Here is a 26,151-nt window from a genome sequence, read left to right as displayed (position 1 = left end):
GACAAGGGCGTCATGGCGAAGCGCCTATCGAAATTAAATAAGCATGCCTGCAATGTTGAACTCAACAGTTTTATTTATACGTGCTTAAGTACACAATTTATGTTTGTGGCCTCAAAAGATCGATCAATGTGATGTCTACTTCACAGATGTTTACCTGACCATATGATGGTTACCTGCTGTCTGAACAAAGAACCAATGCGAATGCGGCTGAGTACACGTGGAAGTAATATGGAAAGCACCGCATGAGCGCTTGTTGATGCGGGTCGACAGACGTTTCAAGAATGCCCCGTAGTGTTTCCATGCCGTCCACTTAGGAAAGCAATATGGAAGTTATCCACGCTACGGTGCCTGTTCTGTGCGCATTGTCATTTTCAAAACTTGAGGGGCTGTTATTCAAACTATTCCTATTCTTAAAACCAGTCTCGCCCTCTTGCTTGCGGCTCAGCATGGCGGCTATATTTAAAACATCCGTAAACACGCCGGCCGGCCGGGCCGGCCTGCATCGCTCGCGTGCTCAAGTGCTCACGTCCCGTGCTCACGACTTACAAGTGTTCGCGTGTTCCGTTTAACGTTGCGTCTCTATGTGCGTCCGTACGGTTGGCAAGATTATGTGATAGCCGTTAGTTCAAGACACTGTTTATTTTATGTTATTGAAGAACGACGCTCAAGAAAGCGGGAAAAGAGACGCGCATTGCGTCAAAGCATTATGTACGGCGGACGGGACAGCGTGCTTTTGTAAAGTCGACGCTGCAGCGTTCACTCATCCAGCGTGCAAGACGCATGGAACAGCGTCCACGCAGTCACTACCATCAGCAGGAAGCGAGCCGTAGTAATCCACCACCCTGCGCACCATCTTGAGCCGACTGAATGCGCCGAACTTGTTCAGGTCGGTACAGGTGTTCCGGTCGTCCTCGTAGTCGAGGTCGTACACTGCGACGCCGAATCGTAGCGCTGTGTTCGCTTTGTTCTGGAACTTTAAGCTGCAAAGCTGCGTACAAGATGAGAGGAGCGAAAAAATGCTGAAAACGAGTTGACGTAATCTAACAAAAGGGTCAGGGTCAACTGTTATGTCGGCCATATCTGTAAGGATGTCTGGGGGGTCCTGATGTATATGTAAAGGGCTACCCACATAGAACGAACTTTCGCGGCGAACTTCGCGTCCACCAGAAGTCTACCAAACACTGCGGCCTGTCTAACGTTCGTACAAGCCACTTGTGATTGCACAAGAAAATTCTGCACATCAAGCGTTATTACCATCACCATTTTGCCGGCTTTCCTGCATTGTAAGACAACGGCAATGACCTACAATTAGACCTGACCTGTAGCATCTCAGGCACCCTGTCCCGAGGCATTTAAGGCATAAATCTCAGCTAGATCAGCTAGTTTGTGTCGATTCTGGGAAATGTTCTACTTTCATCACCCCTCTTTGCCCTGTGCAGACCTCCCTTCGCTTTTTTTTTATTGGAATCTACTCCACATGCGCCTCCAAAAATCATTTTTTTCCGGTTGATTTCCGCCACCATGTGAATAACTCTACTTTCTAATTGGTAACTCAATAATGCGTGCAAACAGAGATCTGTAGCGCCGAAGTAGCAGGCAGAGGGCACACCAGTGTGTCCGATTATCACACTCAATGTGTTTAGGAGCCATGTAGCCAGCTCTGTACATTACAAGCTCTCACCTTCTCTGAGAGCGCGCTATGGCTAGAACGCACTGAAATAACTATAGTACTGTTCGTATCAAGAATGGGGTTTTTTGTATAATTGTTAGCGCACACTGTAAACGATATTCCTCAGAAGAGCGCATGTGGCAGCAGTTCCTTTGACACAACCGTGTACACAGATTTTCACACCAGCAAAAAATATTACACAATGTCAAATTTCTGCCATGACATGCATTGCCGAAAAAAAAAATTACGCGGTCACACGATCCTTTCAGTATTTGTAGTGTTTCGAGATTATTTTGAAATTACTGGAGCGCTTTCAGTCAGAAAATTGCTAGTCGGCGTTTCTAGTTACACTAGTTGGCTTCCTTGAATCCTCACTGACTACTAAGGTGAAACATGCCTTTTTTCAGCAGAAATTGCGATGGGCGTCTGAAGAGCTAAGATGACCCCAAAGCACGATGGACGCAACAACAAATACACCACACCTTTCTGCAGATACCTTCCTCGTCGTCGTAGACAAACATGTTCCGGCTGCTGTCCCTGGTAGCTATGGCCTTGTAACTGGGGTCGTATTGCAAGTGGGGGCGTAGCGCCTTGTCCTTGCACACCTGGTCCCAATCCCCGCAAAAAGCAAGCGAACATTTACAGTGAAAACAGATTCTCCCAATTTCTGGCCCCAGCAAATAATTGTACCACATACAAGCACGTTGCGTGCGTCTGTCTCTGGCTGTCTCTGTCGTCTTTTAAAAATATCGGAGTTACCGTTGACATGTGAAGGGCAAGATGATTTGGATTTCAGGTTAATAGTAACTAATTTGCTATGAATATTTATGGTTTATGATGTATGGGTGTTTAAAGTTCCAAAGTAGCTCAGGCTATGCGCGACGCCGCAGTGAAGGGCTCCAGAGATTTCGCCCACCTAGGATTCTTTAACGTTCCCTGACATCGCGCAATAGACGGGCCTCTAAAATTTCGCCAACGTTGAAATTGCCGTGAATGTACTCAATGGAAAACACAAAAACTTTCTTTCTTTGAAAATGTAGCACCCTTGCTTATGAACTGCGAGGTTTTGCTGCTGGACATTCTTTTGTACCGCGTGCACTGAGAAGTCAATACCATCCCAAATACCTTGTACTGCTCCAGTACACTGAGTGCTACCGGAAGTCCACGTGTCATGCCTCCTTCAGGTCACCTTTCTTGCACTGTTTTCTCCCTCTCCCTTCGTCCTTAACGGCGTTTCTACTGTATCCCATCCCAGTATGCCCTGGAAAGGAGACATCTGTCCCCTTGCTCCTTTCTAAGGTACAGAACGCCTTCTACCGCCAGAATTCCGCAGTATGCAGCGCCTACCTGGGCGTAGCTGCCGAATGACAAGGCATGAACGTCGTGCTCGCACGGAGATCCCATGTGCAGCGGTGCGTTGGGCTTGACCATCGTCCAGCGCCCCTTCATGCCGACCGAGATAAGCCACTGGATTGAGCCGGCGACGATTTGCATTCTTCGCAAGGCCAATGCCGCGTCGCTCTGCAAAGAGGAAGCATTTGAACTCTTGCAGTCTTACGATCTGTACTTGAATTTCACACTGAGAGCTAATTAGCGAAGCTTTCGTAGTGCCGCTGGAATTTAGTAACCGAGTCCCCGCGAGAGTCATTTCAAGGGACCGTGTTCTAATCAAGGACAATCTATGACTACAAAACACATTGCCGAGGGACGAAGAAGGAAGGAGATTATTGAAAAATACATGGATAATATGTACTCAGTCTACTACCAGGAGCTCAGGCGCTTCCCGAACAAGATACAGAATGCGTTACTGATAGGAATCCAGATGCATAATTTCACAGTCATGGATAAGAACAGGAATGTTCACGCACGTGTCGCTGTTCGTGTGAATATGATGTTCCTCACATATTTCTCTTGTTAGGTGATCCTTATGGCTATGCAGAACTCTAGTGTTATTTAAAGGAGTAGTTCATGCATTTTTTTATTTCAGGAACTTGAACAGTTGAGGTTTCTGCGGGTTTAACGTCCCAAAGCGACTAAGGCTATGAGAGACGCCGTAGTGAAGGGCTCCGGAAATTTCGACCACCTTAGGTTCTTTAACGTGCACTGACATCGCACAGCACACGGGCCTCCAGAATTTCGCCTTCATCGAAATTCGGCCGCCGCGGCCGGGATCGAACCCGCGCCTTTCGGGTCAGCAGCCGAGCGCCGTAACCACTGAGCCACCGCGGGACGTCACAGAACAGCGACATACGCATGGGCACTCCTCCTATTGTTAACCGCGACTGTGGAATTATACATCTGGATTCCTATCAGTCATGCATTCTGTATCTTGTTGGTGGAAGCATGCGCTCCTGATTGTAGATTGAGGGTATATTATCCATGTCCGATCTAATAAACTTTCATTTGGTAGTAGCGCTTGTCCGTCCTTCTTCGTCCCTTGTCGTGGCGCTGTATATCTAGCCATACAATGTACCAAATAGCTCAACACTCCGTTTTACTGCGAACATTGACAAGGGCAGCAAATCAGCGTTTTATCGTCATACAGTCACATGACCACTTCATATGAATTGGCAATAGGCTCCTCCTCTACAGCCATTCAGCGTTCCCTCTGGCGAATCGTTCAGGTATCCTCGCGCATGCTCAGTAACTTTTTGATTCCTTCACGGATCGAAGCAGAATCACCCCTCAAACATGGCAGTCTTTTGCCGCCTTCCATCTACGTACCAAATCATAGTAGTAGGACTGTGAGTTCTGAGGCTTAAGAAGGAGCGTGGGCGGCAGGACCGTGCAGTCGGGTACTTCGTTGTCCCCGAAGGAGTAATGGCTTTTGGTGATGAAAAGTGTCGGGTCTTGTACGTCCCTGCATGCAAAGGCGATAGTTTCTTTTGAAAGCGATGACCAATCCTTCCTGCTGAGTGCTTTAAGCTTCAGAGAATCCAGGGCATAATCGCTGCTTGAGCACACGTCTACTATAGGTTAAACAATATGAAGGGGGTATGTATAATAAAATAATAAAGCCAGCGAGGAAATACAAAGAAGTGAAGAGTACACCGGCTGAACACTAGACAGGTCGTTCTAGCAATGTCTTCGCCGCTGATTTTTTGCCTGTCCTGCCATCCTCCGAGGATTTTGTTAATTCAGCTGTATGCCGACACGCCCAACTTTTCGTACTGGTAAGCAACGCAATAAAAAAAATAAGCCGTACCAATCGCTCGCACTTATTCATCGGTCACACAGCATCTCTAAGTGCACGAACGAAGAAAAAAAGTTAATGTCGACGAGTGTACGCAAAAAGACATGCCTCTCCATTCAAGTCAGTGCTGGCGCTTGAAAGTAGAATCCAGCCTGAAGGTTCCGATAGAGAACTATAGCACAGTCAATTTTTTCGTATGATTCTATTTCATTGTTGTCAACTGCGCATACCGCCCTCCTCTAGGGGCAGTGGGGAATGACGTCACACCTATGTGAATTGGCACATCTTTTGTCGTCCGTTACCTGGCAGCGTATTCGCCAACTGCAGCCTGTACAGCCACAAGGCTTGAAACCACGGTGAATTGATCACGGTGACTGAAGATTGTCACAACGGCTTACCTAAAAGGGATAATAAATCCTCTTAAACGGCGTTATATGCAACTAAGCATCACGATTTGCGACCTAAAAGGGAAAAAATGGAAAAAAATCAAATTAAAAAAACAATAAAATTACAGTACAGAGAGCGGAGTCGAACGGCCGACCTTCCATACGCAACACGTGCCTCTTATCCACTGCGCCATAGCGGCGATGTCAAGCCGTCGTTCTGAATGAATATTTATAACCAGACTTAATGTGGCTGCTACCTGCCGGTGGGCGGCGCTGTCATCGCTGGCTGTACCGGCTGCATTTGGCGAACACGCTACCTGGCAGTTCCTACCGCATTAATCAATGTCTTTCGTTTGCAGTGGTCTGCAAGAATTTCAGCGGCACTCGGAGCTTACCTTATTTTATTTCCATAGTAGTCTTCCAGCTTGAATGGCAAGGCGCCGAGGACGATGTGGGGAGGCTTGGGGAGGTTGGGGTACTTGTTGGCTTGTTTGCTCAGCTCCTAGCAGAGAAGGCACAAAAATTTATTTTCCGTGGATAATTTTTGAATAAGCACATAACTGCGTTACGGCCGAAATTAATGGTTCATATATACGGAAGCAGGAGTTTATGGTTCACGCTATTTTGATGGCCTCTGGGGTTTAGCGCCCAAACGCGCACATGAGCTGTTAGTGACCTCATAGTGCAGGCCATCGGCTTGATGAATATAAATCGGAAAGTACGCGCAGGTTTTGAACATTACGTTGCAGGACAATGCGCGGCTATTGCACTATTTTTAGTTGAAGGTACTGAGCGTTTTGTTGCGAAAGCAACACTACCCGAGTCGCCGAGCCATTTCGTGGAGCCGAGGAAAGGCCATACTGCGCATGCGCGAGGAGCAGTGACGTCACACGGCGCACATCAGACGCGCCGCCATCGTCGCTACGTAGGTGACTCAGAGGTGCCTCCGCCGCGCTCGCCATTTGTGCATGCGCAGCAACGGCGCATAGCTATGGCAAGCCGGGGCCGCCGCCGCTGCAGCGCGCTCTCCATCGCCTCTCTCTCTCTCTCCTCGTTGCTTTCGCAATCCTCCAGACTTAACCAGAGCTAAACCGCTGCCATTTTTTTTCCAGCGTAGTACCATCTTCACATACACTCCACTCAAATAATGGCGTACAAAACCAATCCGGTATCAGGCGGCGCAGAGTTCGTGGGAGGTGATTTGAGGGTTTGGATATTACGCGTGTAATGTGAAAGCGCTCTCACATGATATGCGCATTTGGGGGGCGGCGACCCCACCGTTGGTGAAGGACGGGAGTCCGGGGCAGGCGCCGCATGGTGTACCGTGCCGTTTATAGCCTAACTTTTGCGTGCGCTGAATCATGCCCCCAGCAAAGTAATTCAAGCACATCTTACTGCCGCGCTTATTCGAGCATGTCCATGGAGGGATATGTTAGCATGTCCCGGAAATCGCATGAATTTTAACGCCTGGGATTTGCACGCGCCAGATTGTTTAGTCCATGACGTTGAGGCACAGGAGTTGTGGGAAAACGTCTATGGAGCTGCCGGAGCGGACGCAGGAAATAAAAATTCTCTCTCTGTTTACTTGTAAGACTAAAGATATACGCACTCTTCCGAAACTTTGTTGCACCTTTTCTTGTGACCCTTGCAATTGTTTTTCATTTCTCCGCGCGCTGCTTTATCTAAGATTGGCGTAGTTAGCGTCGTCTAAAATAAAATATCTAAATTAGCAATGCCGCACGTCAGGAAGAGAACGCAAAATTCCCGAACTCGTCTTCGCAAGTCGTGAATATTGATGACAATAGATTGTTTTTGCCGCAAGGACAGCACACGGAAGAAGTAACGATCACAGTATTTAAGGCGAGTTGCGTTGTTATATTTCTTTCACTCCTACCATTAAAATCGCGATTAAAAAGTAAAAAGCATGACATATTCGGACACAGTTCGATACTAAAGAACTATACCTTTCAGACGAGGGTTCATGGCCTAACCCTGTAGCCTCCAGCACACCGTCAGTCTGAACGGTAGAGGTGACGCTTCAGGCAGGAAAGAATTTCATGGTTAAAGAATGTTGCCTGGAGGATACTATTGGTCATCCACTGGCACAAAGTTGGTCAAAGCACTGAGCTCAGTAATTGACATTTCACTAAACCGACCTGTGTGTCCAACGAACTCGCCTTACTAATTGACATTGTACTGTACTGCACAAAAAAATAACTTCTTCAGTTATCCTCTACGTTTAATCTTCCAAACGCACATATCGGGAATCTCACCCTGAGTGCAAGGAACACCTCGCTGATGCCACTGGTCTCGACGCCGAAGGCCGGCATGTCGACGACGCCGAAGTTGCGGATTCCCCTTTTCCAGAACGTGTTCAGCGGCTTCGCGTTGCTCTTGTTAAGATCCGCACGCAGGTTGGCGATCATCCTGGAGAGTGTAAACGCGCAACATGGCTCTGTGCAACGCTGACACTGGAGAAACAAAAATCCATGAGGCACACTTTGTAACCCACGATTAATTTCCTGACTAGTCATTTCGTCGTTTTACTATTAGTGTCCACAGCTTTCGTCCTCAGACCAGCAATGACTTTTGCAGGGTACAGTACTTAAAGCTAGGGTGACGAATTACAAAGATATGTCCAGAATAAGACTCCCAGAGAATACGCCCTATGCAAGCGATCAAAAACTGAGATAAACGAACCCCTAGCTGAGAAGCCTAGTTAAAACAAACTCACCGCGTTTTATACTGGTGAGAGGAGTTAGTTCTCGGTGTTCAAGAAAACGATCCTTTAATATTACCTAAGCGGCTCTCGCAAACTGCCAGGCTGATGAAGTAGTTTTGAAGCGAAAAGCTTCACTAGGCTAGTCAACACCGGGTCTGGCGTATGCTCCGTGATCAGAATAAGCCACAGCTGCGCGCGCGCAGAACCGAGTGACGTCACAGAAGAGGCGCAGGTGGTCGGACCGGAACCGCCGCCGCGACTCCGCCGCCTGACCTTTCTGCGCAGCCGCGCGCTACTGCGCATGTGCGCCGCCTCCTCACCGCCGCTACTGCGCTCGCCTCCTCCCCACTGTTTCACCTTTCGTTGCAGCCGCGTGTTTAGCACACTTACTGCGCATGCGGAAGGAGGGCTGTATAACGCGCTTGCCTACACCGTTATCGTGGTGCTCCCAGTGCATTGTGCGCGAACTGCGACAGCCATGGCGTCAAACAAAGCATAACTGCAGCTTTTCGCTTGTACAGTCGCGGGTAAAAAAGATTAGCACACACGACGGAACACCAGAGTGCCGGAATGACAACGCGTGGCGCTGCGGGTGGCGAAGAGGCTGATAACGAGAGTGCCGGGCCGTTCCCATTCTACAGTATTAGGGGGGTTCAGCGGACCACCACGGACCGCAAAATTACTGACTAAAAGCAGCGCTATCATCTATTGTTCCCGCGAGTTCCTTTTGACAAACCATCGCGGACACAAACAAACAGTAATAAGAAGAGGCCATCTTTGCTCATGATAACCGAGCCAAAATAAATGCCGCAAGCACAGTCACGTAGGGTGGGCACTTCAACGCTCGGACGGTGCACGCTTGATAAAGCTTACTTCATGCCGTCCCCCCCTACGCTGCAAACATGGAAACGGCCCGTTGGGCTGGTCTGCGTACCGCAGTGTCGCGTGGTGAGATATACGAATTTTGATCGCCAATGATCTGTGCTAATATTTTTTCCTCGCGACTGTATATCCAGACTTAAGCAGAACTAAGCCACGGCCAATTTTTTTCTTTGTCCGTGTTCTTATGCGCTTGTACGTGTTTGCAATGCCCCAACTCGCCCAACAGTATGTGCTCCTGATGGAGTACTGACGTAAAGAACTAGCTATGCTGATGCTATGAACTTGAGTCTAAAAGGCTGTGATACTGAATGCTGCTTATGGTAGAGAGAGGTTGGTCAGGTGGTTCCAATAATCACAAAGTGAACAAGTAAGGGGTAAACGTCAGGGTGCTTGGCAACGTTTCGACAAAATAACGTCTTCGTCTGGGCAAAGTGTTCGTATTGGCGGGGTTTAAATAGGGAGCAAGACCTGCTGAGGGGCAGGAGGGTGTGAAGTGTGAATGGTTTTAGGATGGCGAAGGTGAATCTTGTACAGGCATGATGGGAGCTAAAGTAGTCCGTCAGTCAGTCAGTCAGTCAGTCCAGCCAGTCCAGTCAGTCCAGTCAGTCCAGTCAGTCCAGTCAGTCAGTTCAGTCAGTCAGTCAGTCAGTCAGTCCAGTCAGTCAGTCTGTCAGTCAGTCAGTCAGTCAGTCAGTCAGTCAGTCAGTCAGTCAGTCAGTCAGTCAGTCAGTCAGTCCAGCCAGTCCAGTCAGTCCAGTCAGTCAGTCCAGTCAGTCCAGTCAGCCCAGTCAGTCAGTCAGTCAGTCAGTCAGTCAGTCAGTCAGTCAGTCAGTCAGTCAGTCAGTCAGTCAGTCAGTTAGTTAGTTAGTTAGTTAGTTAGTTAGTTAGTTAGTTAGTTAGTTAGTTAGTTAGTTAGTTAGTTAGTTAGTTAGTTAGTTAGTTAGTTAGTTAGTTAGTTAGTTAGTTAGTTATATGGGCGTTTATGGCGTATAAGCAACTGTTGCTATCATGCGCCAAACACAAGGTTAGATGATCTGTTATATTAAGTGTATAGATGTTATGATATTATATCAGATTTAAAACATTGGCTTTCTTCAGAAGCTTACAAACAAGACAAAAATTGACGAGTGCTTGCTCCCCTAAAAGCAATGCGGGATGAAATGGAATGTGTTCATTGTAAAATACAGTGAAAAATTTTTTTCTCGTTCTTCGAAATGCGGACAAGAGATTAAAATGTGATTAATTGTGAGCTCATCCCCACACATTAGACACACATGTTTCTCTTTTTTTGTTAATATGATGTGAGCTAAAGATTATCAGCCAGATGACCTGTAGGTCAAGCGGTCGATTTCTGTTCTAATGAATAAATAGCGCTGGGGCGCATAGTAGTGCTAACCAGTTCCAGCCGAGAGCGAGAGCAGATGAAAATATGACAATTGCATAACATACTTGTGCCCTGAGAGGCAGCAAGCGGTTTACATTTCTTCTGCTAGTGCGTCTATGGTCATCCTCAGAAAAGAAGCGTGATCGTCAGCGCAGAAGATACTTTGTAGAAATGGCGAATTAAAGAAGGCCACAAACACTGCAAGCGTCTTGCAACTCATGACCTTCATATTCCATATGTGGATGCATAAATAATAGAGCTATGCTCGGTAGATAATTGCTCAACGGAAATAGTTAGCTGTACAGTCAAAAACTCTGAACAAAATCAATTCATCACCGATCATAGTGAAAATGTTTCAAGTGCTGTTTCCTTCTTCTTCCCGTGGCCGTTTCTGCCACAGTGGGACATACGTTCCTTTTGAGTGAAATGTCCAAGCGTGCCTCTCCGGTTGAACTCAGCTGCGCACAAAACTGAGCCAAAAAAAACATGTATTGATTTACGCTCACGTGGTGTATTATTGTCTACTCCACAATTGTCGAAACAAGTGAGTCTTTGAAACTCAACGCTTTTATGCCTACGACACATATAGAAGGTTCTGCCACTTAAACTTATGGATGTCTGTTCAGGAAGAAGCCTAATGTGCTTACTTATAAGCGAAGGCCACTCCAACCTCTGTTTCCTGGTAGGCTGCGGTCTTTTCCAGGAAAGCCAGAAGGTTCTCACTGAAGCGCTCCGGTTTCGAGAGAAAGTTTTGGTTCTCCTTGTAGATCGAGTCGAAGTACATCAGGTCGCAGAGGCCGTCATCGGGGAACAATGTGTCCTTCGCCGTTCGCGTGCCGTAGGTGCAGAACAAGGTCTGACGGTCCAGTATCTCTCCTGGAAGTGTGAGGCAGGACCACGAAGTGCGCATGTCAGTGAGCGTATATTCTCACCGAGGCACTCGCGATCACGGCACTGTATTCCGCCGACGCATTCCGAACCAGCTGAAATACCGACAGGATAAACTTTTGGAGACGCGATGACTGGTTCATGAGGACGTTCAGCACAACTTACAATACCGCAGCCCGCGCCTTCCCCGCCGAGATTCCTGGATGAGCATGGGTTAGTGTCACTGCCCCGTTTTGACTGGGGGTCAACTTGAGGTCAAGCTTATATCGATAGCCTGCTGCTTACACGGCTGGATTTATAACGGGGGCCTTCTCCCAAGCTGAACTCTGGTTTTTCAGGAAGAAAGTCGAAGAAAAATTTAGGGAGCGCTTAATTACATTACGTGTTGAGAATGTGATAGCACTAAAGTAGGAAGTTCCCAAGGCCTGCTTCTCATCCTCCGTAAATGGTGCTCACGGCATGCGTTCAGCCTGCGCAGCTGCCGATATTCCATCTTCAGCGACGTACTTCTGTGGTCGCCCTCTCTGCTCGCGGGAATTACGCCGACGGTAGACACACGCGGCGTTAATTCTGGCTCCGTTACAACCTGATACGCGATTAGAACAGTAGCCAACGTGGGACAGCACACAGCGAAAGAGCCACGACACGAGCGCAAGTCAGACATACACCTTTGGCGGCAACCGGAGGGCGACTGGCGCCAAACTTCGATTTGGAGCCTTTGGATACCAGGCACTTAGATTTCGGGTACTGGCGAGAACAATTGTGGTGCGGGTCGGGATGCATTTTTTCTTGTTTCTTTTTCTTATTCCCAGTACAATCTATGTCCCTAATTTCAACCATCATCAACGGCCTAACTACGCTTAATGCCGGGCAAAATCCCCTCCCATTCCCCTCCAATCAACCCCCTCATGTGACAGCTTCGGTCACCTCAAAAAACCTAACTTCGTCTATCCACCTTACTGACATCCGCTGCTAAGCTTTCCCTCTCTTGGAATGCACTCCGTTACCTTAAGGAACCGTCGGTTATCTAGTATTCACATTTCCTGCCGGGCCATGCCCATTTCTTCATGATTTTGATAGGCTATCATTAACTGGCGTTTATTTCCTGACTAATTGTGCTCTCTTTAGGCCCTTCTAACTTAATCACAGACCACCAGCTATCCAGCCAACCGTACAGCCACACAATGGCTAGGCCACCACGGTGGCTCAGTGGGTACGGCGCTCGGCTGCTGAACCGAAAGACACAGGTTTGAACCCGGCCATGGCGGCCGAATTCCGATGGAGGCGAATTTCTAGAAGCCAGTGTACTGTGCGGTGTCCGTGCATGTTAGAGAACCTCAGGAGGTCAGAATTTCCGGAGCCCTTCACTACGGCGTCCCTCATAGCCTGAGTCGCTTGGAGACGTTAAACCACCATAAATCAAACCGAATGTGTTGAAGCGAAAGCTTCACTGCGCTAGGTAAAGCCAAGGTCACCGTGCCTGGAAATTTCACCTTCATTTCACCTTCAGATAAAGCAAAGGAAAGGAAAGTGCATAACTGGCTCCCTGCGACAGTGCACACCTGAATCGCGCTTTAAGCACGAAACCGATGAAGAGCGCCAGCTTCGAAAGCAAATAAAAGGCGCTTAACTGGCCCCCTGGCCAGTTAAGCCTGTGCATTAAGCTACATTGCGGTAGGGACAGATGTGCGCCTGATTCGCGCTTTGAGGTACTTGGGGTGGTGAGAGAGAGATGTGGCCTGCATGCGTAAGAGCTGACAACGTTGTGGCAGACACCAGGCACTGCAGCAAAAGGCCGCGGCATTCATTGGGGGAGCATACTCTCGCGATCAACTATTAACTGCCACCTGCCAGGGTGGTGGTGTTGTTGTTTCGACTGAGAGAAGGATCAAAAGGAAAGTGCACGGGCCTGCCGACTGGCTCGAGCCGAGCCACCACCGCTGCCACGTGCAGATAGAAGAGAGTTAAAAGATAAGAGGAAATAGTGAAAGAGCCGCGCGTCGCAACAACCGCGTCCGCCGAAGCGAAGACGCTGGCTGAGACAACAGATACCCCCAACCCCCGAACATCAAAAGCGTGCCAGGGTGGCAGGATGGGCGCGCTGCCTATCCAGTGTCCGGAACGCACTCAACGTTACAGACGCCAAGCCGCGTATATATAGTTGCCCTATACACCATAGCTTTCGCTCTCTAACCATGTTCAACAGTAGTTAAACCGCACCACATTTTTAACAAAGTTAAGTAAGCAGTGGAGTACAACAACGTAACTGGCCGATTTTCGTCGTTTAGACATTAAAAGGGGACCAAGTTTGTTCTATGATTTTGCAGAGCTTTTCGTGTGTTCGATAGGACAACCAGCAAGTTTTCAGCTCGAGCCACTAGGCAGGCCCGTGCAACTTCCTCTTCATCCTTCTTTCAGTCGCAATAACAACAACAACAAAACTGTGCAAAAAACTGTGCTGAGCAGCTCTGATATTCCCAAACAGAAGGCTATGCAACGACCCGGACGCGGCGCCACGGTGCGGTGACGGTCGGCGTGGCACAAAGCTCTCCGATATTGCCAACCTGAAGTTTTACAAAAAGTACGAAAGTGCCAAAACACACTATTTTCATCTTCATAGCCTTATAGCGCCCACTGTTCGTACTTGTCGTCCCTGTGCTTGTAGAAGGTGTCGTCTCTTTTACTGTCGGCTCCGTTTCCACGTCATCCGCCGTTGTAGCAACAGAGGTGGCGGTCGTGGTCGCGGTCGCGTTCGATTTCTGAAGCTGGTACGTCAAATCGGTTTCGGCTGGAGTCTCGTCCGCGTGGTCATATCCTGCGTTTTGGTTGTCGAGATAACCATCAGAAAGTACCTCCTATTAAGCCAGATTTTTAAAAGGGCAGAGAGACTGGTTTTCGGGCTGTATGTTTTTTCTTTGTTGTTATGCGTAATCACTCAGCCACTCAGCGTGAATGAAGGGTGCATAAAGCGGAGATCATTGAGTGGAATTCGCCTGTGTGGGGTAAATAATTTTAGTGAATTTCTTTTTTTTTTTCATCTCATGTGGATTTCGGCCCCAGGCTCTGTCATCCAAGGACAGTGGGGCGCATGGTGATATAATTGTTTCATTTTAGTTTCATTGAATTTAATCTTTTTCGTACTTTCATTGCTCTATACTGTCGCTGTCGCTCGAATCAGACAGAAGCGCGGCTGCCAAGAACAGAGTTTGACGAAATGGAATGCTATCATAGCCGCCTTGTATATATTGCACGCTTTCTACAAACTACTCACGTACATGCTGAGAGTTCAAAGCGCGCTTAATTGGTCCGCATCTACAGTGCGCGGTACATGATTAGAAACGTGGTAATGCTTAAAGTAGCACATGGTTGATAAAATTTATGAGGAAGGCAAAGCGCAAAATGGCGCAGCTTTATGAGTTCAAACACAGTGATTGGCAAACTATTAAAGCTTCGGTAAGGTGAAAGTTAGGTGAGTTCAATCGGAGTCATAATGTAAGTGGAGAGAAAGACCAGGACCACAGGAAAAAGTATGACATGAGAGAGAGCTCGTTTCCTGATAGATGGATAGTTGTTGAGTCTTGCCTGTCTGAATCTGTGGTTTTGTCCAACACCCGCTATACAAGACTCCTAATCGTCGATGCCATGAATTTTAAATTCTCTCCAAAGCACGCGTCCACAAGTACCACTCTGCTTTCACACAGGGCTCTTTTCAAACGCCAGACAGCGATTTGTTCCTTGCCTCTCGTTTTTTTCTTGTTTCTCGTTTTTTGTTGACCAGCTACCCACGTGCCCCAGCCGCACAGGCTCCTACAAAAGACCAGACCGAAACCAGCCATTTCCAATATTAGGCAGATTACCTGTACTGCTTGGGAGTTGCCCCTACGTTCTACGCTCTTCAACTCTCCATAAAACTTGTGCTGCAAAATTCCCAGGGACACCTACCCAACAAGCACAAGACCTCCCCATGTGCGCCTAGAAAGGATGGAATGTCCAAGTCCCAGTACAACGTTTCTCAAACGGTTCCAGACCATAGAGGCAAGACATAGAAACACAAGCAAAAAGGCAGTGCTCCCACTAAAGGTCTAGAAACGTTTTTTCTAGTTTTAAGCAGCAACAAAAGCGAGTTAATGGATTTTGGTCCCAGAAAGGTAACTGGGCATAACGCTTTCGGGTCAAATGATTTTCAACAACAAAAATCGACTGCTCGCGTTCTTTTCTCTCTGCCTCGCGCCACAAGCTGCGGCGAGAGGAGGTTTTGCTCTTGCACGCGTCGTTTTGAGAGATGAAACAGCAGTTTCATTCGAACAGCCGAAGGAAGCGGTTAGCCCCGCATCTCTCTCGGCGCATGCGTTTCTTGCACGTGCGCCGTCGGCTCCATGCTGCAGGCAGGTGACGGCGGTCTCCATTTTCATCGCGCCGCCGTAAGCGGCGGTCACCAACTTTCCCGTCTTCTAGCGTTTCCCCTGCTGCCGTCCAAATGCAACATTGTGTGGTGGCCTCTCCAGGCAACTCCGGCTATCGGCGCTCCTAGCTGCGACGCTGCCTAGCAGAAGTGCAGTAATGGCCTCCCGTCGCTCGCCCGGCTTCCTCGCTGGACGGAAGCCATTTTGCGCGCTGTTATTCGCGCTGCCTCAACCGTTCGAGCACAAGCCCCAGCGCGCGGCAGTTCTTGCTCGTATCACTACGCCAACTGGGCTGTCGTGGACTTCGTAGCTACGGATTCACGGCAGTTTTCCCGCGCACTTCGGCGTGCCCATACCATTCCTTTTGGAACTCATGCAACGGCGCATCGCAAGTCCTTTGAGCAGCTTCACGGCCCTACTGATTCGCATCGAGGCGGCATTGGCGGCGGCGGAGTTCATGGCAATAGGCGACTCCTCATACGCACCTGCATTCCTCAGCGCCTGCGACGACTGCAGCGCGTTGGTGGTGGAAGCGTGGCCCTCTACTACGGTCATAGGCGGGAAGAACCTTCGGAGACCCACCACTCTCTTTCAGCGAGTGCCCATGGATTAGCCTGTTCTACCTACTTCGCCACCACCCAGCCATCCTGTCGCAGCGGTGTAGTTTGTGCAGTGTTTGCGTGGCTATATTGACTCTCCCGCACCGGATTAAACGTGCCTTGATCTCGACTCCCACGCTGGACTGTGCCGCATGCGCTGTCTGCCGCACCATGGATGCAGCGCGCCACCGCACCTGCCTCAAGACGTCCCCCCTCCCGCCTAGCTTCAAGCAGTCTTATCCCCACACTTAGTCACCATAAAAAACTCCCAGGATCGTTACGAGGGTGTAACGCGTATGTTTGAGCGTTCGCTGTGCTGTGAGAAGGCGCAGGACAGAAGGCTGCGTTTAATTCATGGTTTCAGCTGTTGCAGCCTCCTATTTCGTCCCTTGAATTTCCGTAGGCAAAGTTGTCAAGGTATGTTGGTTTATTTTATTTATTTATTCAAAACATACTGCAGGGCCTTTTCGCACTTTTTTTTATTTTCGCCTGGTAGAACTATTTTTTTTCTGTTTTGATAACATGTCGCTGAAGCTTGTTCCGAGAAAGGGGGGTTTCAACTTGAAGAAAATCCATGACCTGAAACTGCGTGTCTGCAGCGTACGCCCATCTCGCCTTTTGTTTTGTCATCCAAGTTCCTCTTTACGTACGTTTGCTTTTGCGCGTGCATATCTGCTTTTGTAGCCCTTAGAATACTTCTTTAAGGTGCATCAACTTCCAGCCCATGTTCTGTTTTACTTTCTTCATTTTGCAGATTTCTCAGAGCTAGAGAAAAAGTGGCGATCATTATATGCATGGCGCCGTAGTGCTATGTACAAATTGTGTATTAAAAGGTGCCTACGTTTGCGTCTGCTGTTTGTATTCATTCCAATTTGCGCCGTTGACCGGAAGTTTTGTTCAGCACGGACTTTCAGTTCGTCTTTATTGTTTTTCTTTGACTTGCATTTTGATTGTGGTGGTGTATAGTGCTGTTGTCGCCGGTATGGACAATAGGCTACAAGTCGCATGGGCGTCCGGAAAGGGGGCAAGGGTGGCGGTTCCCCCCCCCCCTGGAATTACGGATATTATTTATGCACTAGTTTCTTTTTGGTGCTAACCTACCGCCGCCCTCATCCCCGGACTTCAGGTGCCCCCCCCCCCCCCCCCCCCCCTGGGAAAAGTTCCGCGGACGCCCTTGACAAGTCGTGCTAAGAGTACGGCTAGTAAACTGAAATGACTTCTGTGTGGTGCTGCTATTTGTTCTTATATGGGCAAGATGGGGTGACTTTTTGAATTCATATTTCCTTTGTGTGTAAAATGCTAGGACATTTCAGAGTGCGCAACGGCCGAGCCAGCACGCATTCACACAAGTGGACAGGTGAATTCCATCACCTGTAAAGTAGTATGCGCCTGAAATTTGGCAAATATGTGCGCTTGGATGCCTGCAGGCTGCATGAAAAAGGAGGAATAATTTTATTGAACCAGAGCCGAGAAATCGAGCATTAACCTTTTGGGGCTTTCCATGGGACGCACAACTTTTTGGACACCGCTAGTTGTGGGGACGTTTTTTGGATGTGTTCGGGAAATTTGAGCACCTCCTGGGGAGATTCCAAATGTCCCGATGGGTTGTTTTTGGGAGATTTTGAGGAGGTTTTGTGTTTGTTGGGTAATTCCACTATGTGGTGATAATGCTGTTGCAGCTGTTCCTGTCTTTACCGAAAGTGGCGCCACTTTCGGTCCTGTGGCGTCACTACCTTCAAGCCAATCAGAATGTTCCCCCTCTTGAAGTCAGTTCTCTCGAATCCGTGGGAATGCTCCGGTCTGGTGAGGCCTCTTCCCTCCAGCCAATGAGAGTGATCCGGTCTAAAGACACCTTTACCTTCCAGCCAATGGCGCATTGGGGTCACGTGGGAATACAGGCTATCGCAGTCGCCTTAGCACGTACTTAGCTTGAGAATCACAATGGCGAGAGCCAACCCGGCGATGAGAGCCACGATGAAGGCAGCTGCGAACAGCTGGCTTCCTGCGTCGGCTATCCGCCTGGCGAGAGGAAGAAGAGAGAGTCTCGTCGTAAGCACCTTCGAGTTTAGCGCGCGAGCGAATTGAGACAGACTCTGGTCGTCCAGGATTCCATGAAACGTCTACGCTCTCTTTTTTACCCGCTCCAAATTGTAAGCGTTAGTAAGCATTGTAACTGACAAGAGGCAGGAACTCCTCAGCGGAGGCAATCTTCGCTGGGAGAAAAAATGCATGCGGTGCGTTGAATGTGAAAACGGTGTAACAGAAGCACCAAGTCGCGGCGCCACAAAAGAGGAGCACGAAATGTGACAAATGCTCACGTAAAGACGCTCTTCCAAAGGACCAGGCGTAGAAAAAATATATCAGAAATAAGTGAAGCAAAATGGACGGACGAATGGTTACTTCACCGTTACAAAAGTGACCATGGCTATACCATACATTTGCTGCGTTCTTTCTAAAGAAGCTGTTTTCCTCCTCTCCTTGGAAACTACAACGCGGCAACCATGTATTACGCGCGCGCAGCTGAGAATACTTGCTGTGTTTTTTCGAAACCTGGAAAAATAATAAACAATGCAAGATTTCAAAAAAGGAACGTTGTGGCGTTAACGTTCTATAGTTAATATGTCTGTGATTCTCTTTATTGAGTTCCTATTGATAATTTATCAATCATCCAACCAACTAATCTAATGATCACGCCATCCAGGCAAGTTGTAAAGATTGTACGCGGCTGAGTTGTTACAACAGTTTCGTTCCCCGTAGTGGCATGCAGTTTTACGACAAGTCGGCTTTATCGTCCCGATGCTTTGCACGGGTTATGCGAAAGTGGTGCATCGAGGCCGACCATTAATTTTTCATCCAGTGGGATTCCCACCATCCGCTGACATCGTACAAGAGAAGCATTTTTAGTTTCTTTTTTATGCCAGCTCGCTGGAAATGAGACCACCGTAGTAAGGATTAAATCCCGTCGCCTTGCTGTCGACAGCCCAGCGACACCGGCACTAAAACACCCGCGGTGAGTGATCATGAGCTCAAGAACATTGATAGTACAGAACAAATGCCTCCAATGCATAGATTTATTTTTGTCAATGCACTACTTGATACCTCCGAGATTGTTACTTCTTCCGCGCAATTGGTAAATGAAACGAAGACGTATACATCAACAAGGTGACTATGCGAGCAAGTTGGCATAATTCGAACATACTGGTACCACCGAACAGACGGGGTCAACAGAAAGGGTACATGCACTGCCCCATGTACTCTCTTCTTCTGGTGATCCCGTCTGTTCGCTGGTACCAATATCTCCGAAGTCGTATACTTACGGCTTGTCATGTAAATTGTAGATGTAGTGAATGTACGCGGCTCCATTCGGATTCTTGTAGTCTGCATGTCTGGGCGATCTGACGGCACGGTGCAAGCAGGCAAGAAATAATGTCCAAGGAGGGCTGCACTGCAGAAAATGAGATGGGAATGTTAAATTAATACACCTCAGTAGCATCAAATCAGAGTTCAAAGGGACAGCCTCACTCCTATGCACACCTCAGCTTTGCATATTTTTTTTTCTAGCCATGGTGGCCGCCATTATGAATGCCTCAGCTAGCCGTTGCACTGCGATGCTATATGCAGGGAGTTCTAACCTGGCAATATTCGTTTGTCCAGATCACATTAATTTTACCCGTTACGATGATGACCGCCATTACCATAATACTGAACCCTATGGAAAGCCATCCTGAACAGTGTTTAAGATCGGGGCCTTAAAAGTACATCGATCTTTTTGAAAAGATTTCAACATTTGCTCAAGCATTAAACCGTTCCGTTCACGTATGTCTACCAAGTATTCATGGTGGTGCATGATGCCGCCATCAAAAAGTAGGCACAACGTTCAATGTCTTGGTTTTCGAGGATTTTCCTTTCTCGACATCCGCTGTTATGGACCCGCAAAGAAGCACTGCTACAAAACCATATCGCGCGACGACTTCTCCAAAATTAATAGGAGTAGAAGCTTTCATGTTATAGCGAGCAGACAAGGGAAGGGAAATGAGGGGCTCGTTATGATATACACTTGAACCCCGTTGTAACGAATTTGAAGGAGCCCGTTGTAAGAAGGATGCAACATCGTCAGTATGCTTAAGAAAGGCGTCTTGAAACAAACTATTGTTTGGTTTGCTTTGGCGTTTTTTTTATTTCTTACGACAATGATACCAGGTCCCGTTGTCATCACCGACGATTGTACCTCCTGCTTCATAATTTTTGTAAGCTCATGGCAATATGAGAATGGCCTCCAAAGCCGCATTCCCAAATGGGACAGAACGTCAAGGAAATTGACTACTCGGGACAATCACCAGCTTTGTTTTGTGCTGTTTGTGTATCGGCTAACGCAAAGTGAAGGAGAGAGAGAAGCTTAGGGTGCCTGCCAAATTTCGACAAGAGGACTTGTCTTCGTCTGGGCAACGCGTTGCCGAAACGGATAACCCAGACGAAGCAAATCCTGTTGTCGAAACGTTGGAAAGCACCCTGAGGCTTCCCCCCAAACCTTGTTCACTTTGTGTTGTCAGGAAACCCATCTACCTGCTTTCTGTCTACCTTGTCTATGAGCTAGTTAAGTGAAACGCTCCTGACGCACCAGCGGTATGTTGGCGTTTGCAAGCACACGCTGCTCCTAACTGCAGTGAAAGCCGTCACGGTGCACTTCACACTGGCACGCTGCTCAATAGGGGACTGAAATTCATTCGAGTCGAGAGGGCTGCTGCCAGTTCACTACAGAACTGGCGTAAGGAGGGAACTGGTTGTAAAACAAATTATGGAGAGAGGTCCTTACCAAATCGGCAACTGTAGACGCTTACAGGGGAGACCCGAAGTCTTATCTTCTTCTTCTTCTCCACCCTTTTCTTGCTTCTTCTTCTTTCGCCAGCGTCTACCAAAGCATAAGGTCTTCTTTTCCTTACTCTGTTCTAAGGGCACCTGTCCATAAAGCACAGTGGATACCCCAGCGGCTCCACTGATGGTTTTATTTATTCATTAAGTGAAAAAGAAAATATTTAACTAAATATAAGTGAATAGTAAACGGCAATATTTAGAATAGCTTTGCAGAGAAACCAGAAAAAAATAATTATGTCAACAAGGATTTGTAACGAGTTGGTTGGTTTATTGGTTTCTTAGGGTTTAACGTCCCAAAGCAACTCAGGCTATGAGGGACGCCGTAGTGAAGGGCTCCGGACATTTCGACCACCTGGGTTTCCTTAACGTGCACTGACATCGCACAGCACACGGGCGTCTAGAATTTCGCCTTCATCGAAATTCGGCCGCCGCGGCCGGGATCGGACCCGCGTCTTTCGGGTCAGCAGCCGAGCGCCGTAACCACCGAGCCACCGCGGCGAGTATTTGTGAAGAATTGCCAACAGCAGAAACCACATCATGGAAAGTTTTCTTTCCTCTTACCAAAAACACCTGAAACGCGAGCATGACAAAGCGTCATTGTTCGCATAAGCTTTCGCCCCTTTGTTTTCTTTCAGTAGACATTGAGCACAATGCGCCCAGTTTTTCCTCATTGCAGCCATCTTTATGCCCCTTTCTGACTGCCTCGATGTGAGCTCAGTAAGCGCGAAATACCCAATTATTGCTCAGAAAGTTGCAATAAATATCAACACTTTCTTTCCGCCAGCTAACATAAACTCAAGACGCCAAGACAGAAACCGGCTCTGAAACCGGCTCCGTGATCCCTGTCTTTCTGTAGCTTAGTCTGTGGGATCCGCACAGAAAAACACGATTTTTAACTAACATTTCGGTGTTAGCCCACCTCCAAATATTGCAAAAAACCTCCCAAATTTTGGAAGTAGGCCGACTTCAACAAATGGATTAAAGTGGATTAGTCAGGATACGTTGGGGGATCAAGGATGACTACCATAAATTAGTGGGTGGATTAAGGGGGATGTGTGGAAATCAGTGGGTGGGTTAAGTTAGACTAACGGAGACCAACTGGTGTATTAAAGTGGAATATTCGGAATTAGTGTGGGCTATTTGGTGGATTAATGTGGAAAAGTTGGTCCGGTTATTATAACCCGATATTATCGTCCAATGGAAGGCACTCGGACATTCAAGTCAGATTTTCAGATTTGGTGTTCTTGATAACATCGCGACCCTATCGACCACTGAGAGAATTTCGCTACGGAGAAACCGGGAGGTTTTCGCAGACTACAACCTAAATGCTATAGCATTAAAACCTGTTCTGATTTCATCACAGCTTGCTTGCGAAAACGGGTAGCGATGGCGATACCGGTATTTCAGTTATCGACCTCCCCCAGCTTACAAAACCTGCACTTTCAGGGAAAGTATTATCAGGCAAACTTCAATTCGCCTTCAGTTTCAGTTTAAATTGGATGCTTCGTACTTTTGTAAAGGCATATGAGCGCTGTCTCACTCTCGCGGCATACTGAGTGGCTTTTGCCGCGTTAGAGCAAGACTGGCGTACTCCAACACGTCACGGCAGGGATAATTGAACGCCTTTAGCATGCCATGTTACTGTTAACGTTACCGGATTACCGGTAACCCGCCCACCGCCAGAGCGCACGCGCTGATTGGTCCGGATGCGCCAGGCGTACGCGCAGCTTCTGAGTACCTGGTGCCATCTGGCGGCCTCAACGAATCAGCGCATGCGCACTGACCGCGCGCGGGCTTCCGATAGTCCGGTAACGGCAACACTGTACGGAGTATGCTACAGGTGTCACTTACGAGTGGTCGCCAAAAGAAACGGGCATGGTTTGCGCTGCGAACTTATGACGGCCACATCACTTTTAATTCTGAGGCAACTGTGGAATATGGTAAGGTACTGCTATGGAAATATCGATGGGAATAGTCTAATCTTGCGATGCGCAGCAAAAACTTGCTTTTATTTTTGGCCTGCGCTCTCAGTGAGTAGTTGACACTGCCATATAAAATCAAAGGCGTGTGTTTCTGACAATATATACAAGAAAACTACATGCGTCCCGAGGCGACGTCTCCGGATGCATCAATTAAGGTGGAATTTTACGATTTCAGAAAACATTGCGTTCATAAAAACATCGCGTTGAAGAAATGCGCTGGCCCAGAACATCTGGGAATACCGAATGTGGAAGAAGGTTCTTAATGCATCTATCGTTCAGAAAAAAAATTACAACTCCAGCAGCTTAAAAAAAACGCGCAGACAAGTCTCAAGTCGCTCAATACAGATAATGTTTACCTTGGTAAACCACATATTCGTACTTAGCGCCACGAACACCCAAAGTGTCAGAGAATGAGATTATCGCAGACAGCGTTCACATAGCCGCCACAGGATGGCGCTGTGCGGCGTTAGATTCACCTTGCAGGTCAATGATGGCGACTGCCGAAGCTGGCCGCGCACCGCGATCCGCGACGTCTGAGAGAGGGAAAACGAAACGGGAAGGCAAGCGGGAAAACGGGAGAAGCGCGGACAGAGAGGCTAGGAGGAGAAGAGTATTCCTGAGACACCCCCTCTCCCCGGCCGCTTCCCTTTTCACCTCCGGCGAGACGCGATCGATATCGGCGCCATGTTGGCGAGGGAAGGGGGCCGCGCTCGGCGTCAATCGATGTTGGCGCAGCAGGGTTACCGCCGCCGACGACGTCGAGGCTGCAGCAGATCCGCTCAACCCCGCCACGGTGAGTGAATAAGTTGCCCCCCACACGACACTCACGGATAGACCGGGTCGAGCTTCCTCCTTACGTCGCGTAAAAAACGGGACAGGGTGTCGCGGGAGGACCAGACCTAATCTTCTTTGGGTCTGAGTCGCCGCTTGAGAGGCGGCAAGTTTCCCGGTGGCGAGAGGGGGAACGTTCTTGGCGGCGGAGGTTGACTTCTTCTTCTTTGCCCCTTCGCTGCGTGACCACCGAGACGGCGACTCTCGCCAGATGTCCGCGCTTCGGCGACGGCCCTTGAGGACGGGCTTGACTCGTCAGGAGGTTGTTGCTTCCAGGCGCTTTGGCGATGATGTCCCGCTCGGCGGTGTTTGAAGCGTGTCGCGCCTGCGCCTCGTTGGTGTTGGGCGACGGGGCAGCGACCCGCGACACACGGTAACGCGAGCCGAGCATCCGGTGGTTAGCGAAGCCTTGCTTTACGAGTGTTAGCGGTACTGAACGCCTCGGTGGACCAGCACGCACCTCCAAAGGCGACGGCTGTTCCAAAAAACTCTCGTTATCGTGTCATACACGTTCCGTTAGACGCACACAGGCAGCATGACAGTCTCCGTTGCGGAGACAGTCGCCTCGTAAGACGCGAGGAGGCCGCGCAGGTACCCTCTTTTCAGACCCCTGACTCCGTTCGCTTGAGAAAATGACTGAGCAATGCCACACCGTGTCTTTTTTTGCCAAATACTGCGCAACTACGTAGTATATACCTCTATATGAGGTGGATTCAACACGGTATCAACTTGTAAACCTGTTCGACTTCACAACCCTGTTGCCTCAAGCCAGTACGAGTCGACGGCTAGTGTTAGCTGCAGTGACGGGCAGATTGGCAATGTTGTTAGTGCAACTCTGCCACATTTTGAAGAAAATATAGCGTCGGTTTGCCGCTAAGACAGCATACGCCACACATTTCGAGCGTTTCCAAGTCAGGTTTTCATTGTCCAACATTACCAGCAGGAACCGCCGCGCAAAGTTGAATAGCGCAATAAGCCGATGTGTGTCGTGAAGCCTTTAGTCAACGTCTGTCAAGGGGTTACTTACATTAATGAGGCTTGACGATACATAAGACAGAAAATGTGAACCTTGATATAGCCGGAAATTTGTAACCCCTTTCTCAAAACAAGGGGCCTGATGAAACAGTCTTGCAATGATATGTTCGTTGGACAGAGGCGCTTGCAATATCAACACGTTGACACACAATAGCCTTGAGTGACTTGCCACACACGGACCAGACTTCCATCTGTGACCCATAAGCCGACCAACACTGTTTAGGATACTTTAGCCCTAAGCTCGATAGTTTAGTCCACCTGTATATGTGCACATGTAATACGTTTTTCTGTGCTGAAACAAAATAATCGATCCCTTGGCACCGCTGCGCACAGTGATTTCAATCAGAACGAGAGCACGGTTTGCTAGAAACCTTATTCTTTGTTCGTTTAAACATTATGCTCCCATGAATGGTGCTTCCGCTTGCTTGCAGGCTTCACATGAAAGTCACAAGAGATATTGAGCTTGTCTGAGGCGGTGACCTTCAGCGAATATTACGTGGCATTCCGCGCCTCCCTTCTGCTAGGTTTACTAGCTGTTATAAGCCCAGTTATGAAGTTAATTTGCAAACTTTAGACCGAAAATGTATAAAACCAAACATGGATGACTTGCACATTCGTTTGTTTGCTAGCAGTGTAAATTCACAGGGCCTCGAAGGATCGTTGCAACCGGATGATGCATTTGTTAATTTCATATTAATTTTAAAATCATTTCACTTTTTGCTTAATTCTTATTCGTCATATTACCTCCCTTTGTTTATATATTATTACATAAGTTCCCAGAATCCTTAGCCAACGTTCCTTTCATCGCATGGCTTAACCGGCTGTAGGAACACTTTTTCTTCTTTGGGACCGGACCCAAGCCTGTCCATTTTTCCTCCTTGGGTAGCTGCCGTTTCTACAGTGGCCAACAACGACAGCAGAAGGAAGTTAGCGATGTCAACAAGGCTAACGTACAATGATATTCTTGGTTTTTTGCAGCTACTAGCGAAATATCAGAGCAGCACTGTTATTTCTGACTAAAACCGACAAACGCCGGAAACGCCAAATACACGTCAAAAGTAAGGACCCAATACAACACGCGCTCACGCGCCCTGCAGTGTTCGCTGGCTGTGCATCCCACCTTATTCATTGTGCATGCCATGCGTATCGTGATTCTTTTTTTGCTTATTATTCTTCCTTGTCTATATTCTGACAACCCTGATGCATCTCCCTCTTCCTTTTCACGGAAAGGTTTCTCCAAGAGTGCATGTCCCTGGCCCAGAGCATACATACGGAGGCGTTTTCTCCGGCAAAAGGTGTTCGCTA

At 48.2% G+C, this 26,151-nt stretch overlaps 2 protein-coding genes across 4 annotated transcripts in view; one reads left to right on the top strand and one right to left on the bottom strand.

The window, feature by feature from the left end:
- Positions 1 to 760: 760 nt before the first annotated feature.
- On the bottom strand, positions 761 to 24,202 carry LOC149348367 (uncharacterized). The gene is made up of 10 exons (XM_089541729.1): positions 23,838 to 24,202; positions 19,444 to 19,521; positions 18,051 to 18,145; positions 10,884 to 11,112; positions 7,522 to 7,675; positions 5,644 to 5,750; positions 4,394 to 4,529; positions 3,017 to 3,190; positions 2,152 to 2,274; positions 761 to 988 (listed from the first exon to the last, which is right to left on the bottom strand). The coding sequence occupies exons 1-10, from the start codon at positions 24,200 to 24,202 to the stop codon at positions 761 to 763; spliced, it is 1,689 nt and encodes a 562-aa protein (XP_089397855.1).
- LOC149348366 (regulator of G protein signaling 7-like) overlaps positions 23,652 to 26,151 on the top strand; it is a 38,379-nt gene continuing 35,879 nt past the window's right edge. For all 3 annotated transcript variants that reach the window (XM_089588084.1, XM_089588083.1, XM_089588085.1), the window contains exon 1: positions 23,652 to 23,773. The gene's annotated coding sequence lies outside the window, so the exon portion shown is untranslated. The remainder of the gene's footprint in view (positions 23,774 to 26,151) is intronic.

This window comes from Amblyomma mixtum, chromosome 4 (genome assembly GCF_055824585.1).
Source record: "Amblyomma mixtum isolate Tamu chromosome 4, ASM5582458v1, whole genome shotgun sequence".
Classification (NCBI taxonomy): Eukaryota; Metazoa; Arthropoda; class Arachnida; order Ixodida; family Ixodidae; genus Amblyomma; species Amblyomma mixtum.
This window is presented reverse-complemented; position numbering and strand designations above follow the sequence as displayed.

Excerpts from the sequence above, each read along its gene's own strand:
- LOC149348367 (XM_089541729.1), bottom strand. The coding sequence starts at position 24,202 with ATGCTCGGCTCGCGTTACCGTGTGTCGCGGGTCGCTGCCCCGTCGCCC. Across the intron at positions 2,275-3,016 it reads CATTCGGCAGCTACGCCCAG|GTGTGCAAGGACAAGGCGCT; the intron begins GTAGGCGCTGCA and ends GATTGGGACCAG. Across the intron at positions 989-2,151 it reads AGGAAGGTATCTGCAGAAAG|CTTTGCAGCTTAAAGTTCCA; the intron begins GTGTGGTGTATT and ends TCTTGTACGCAG.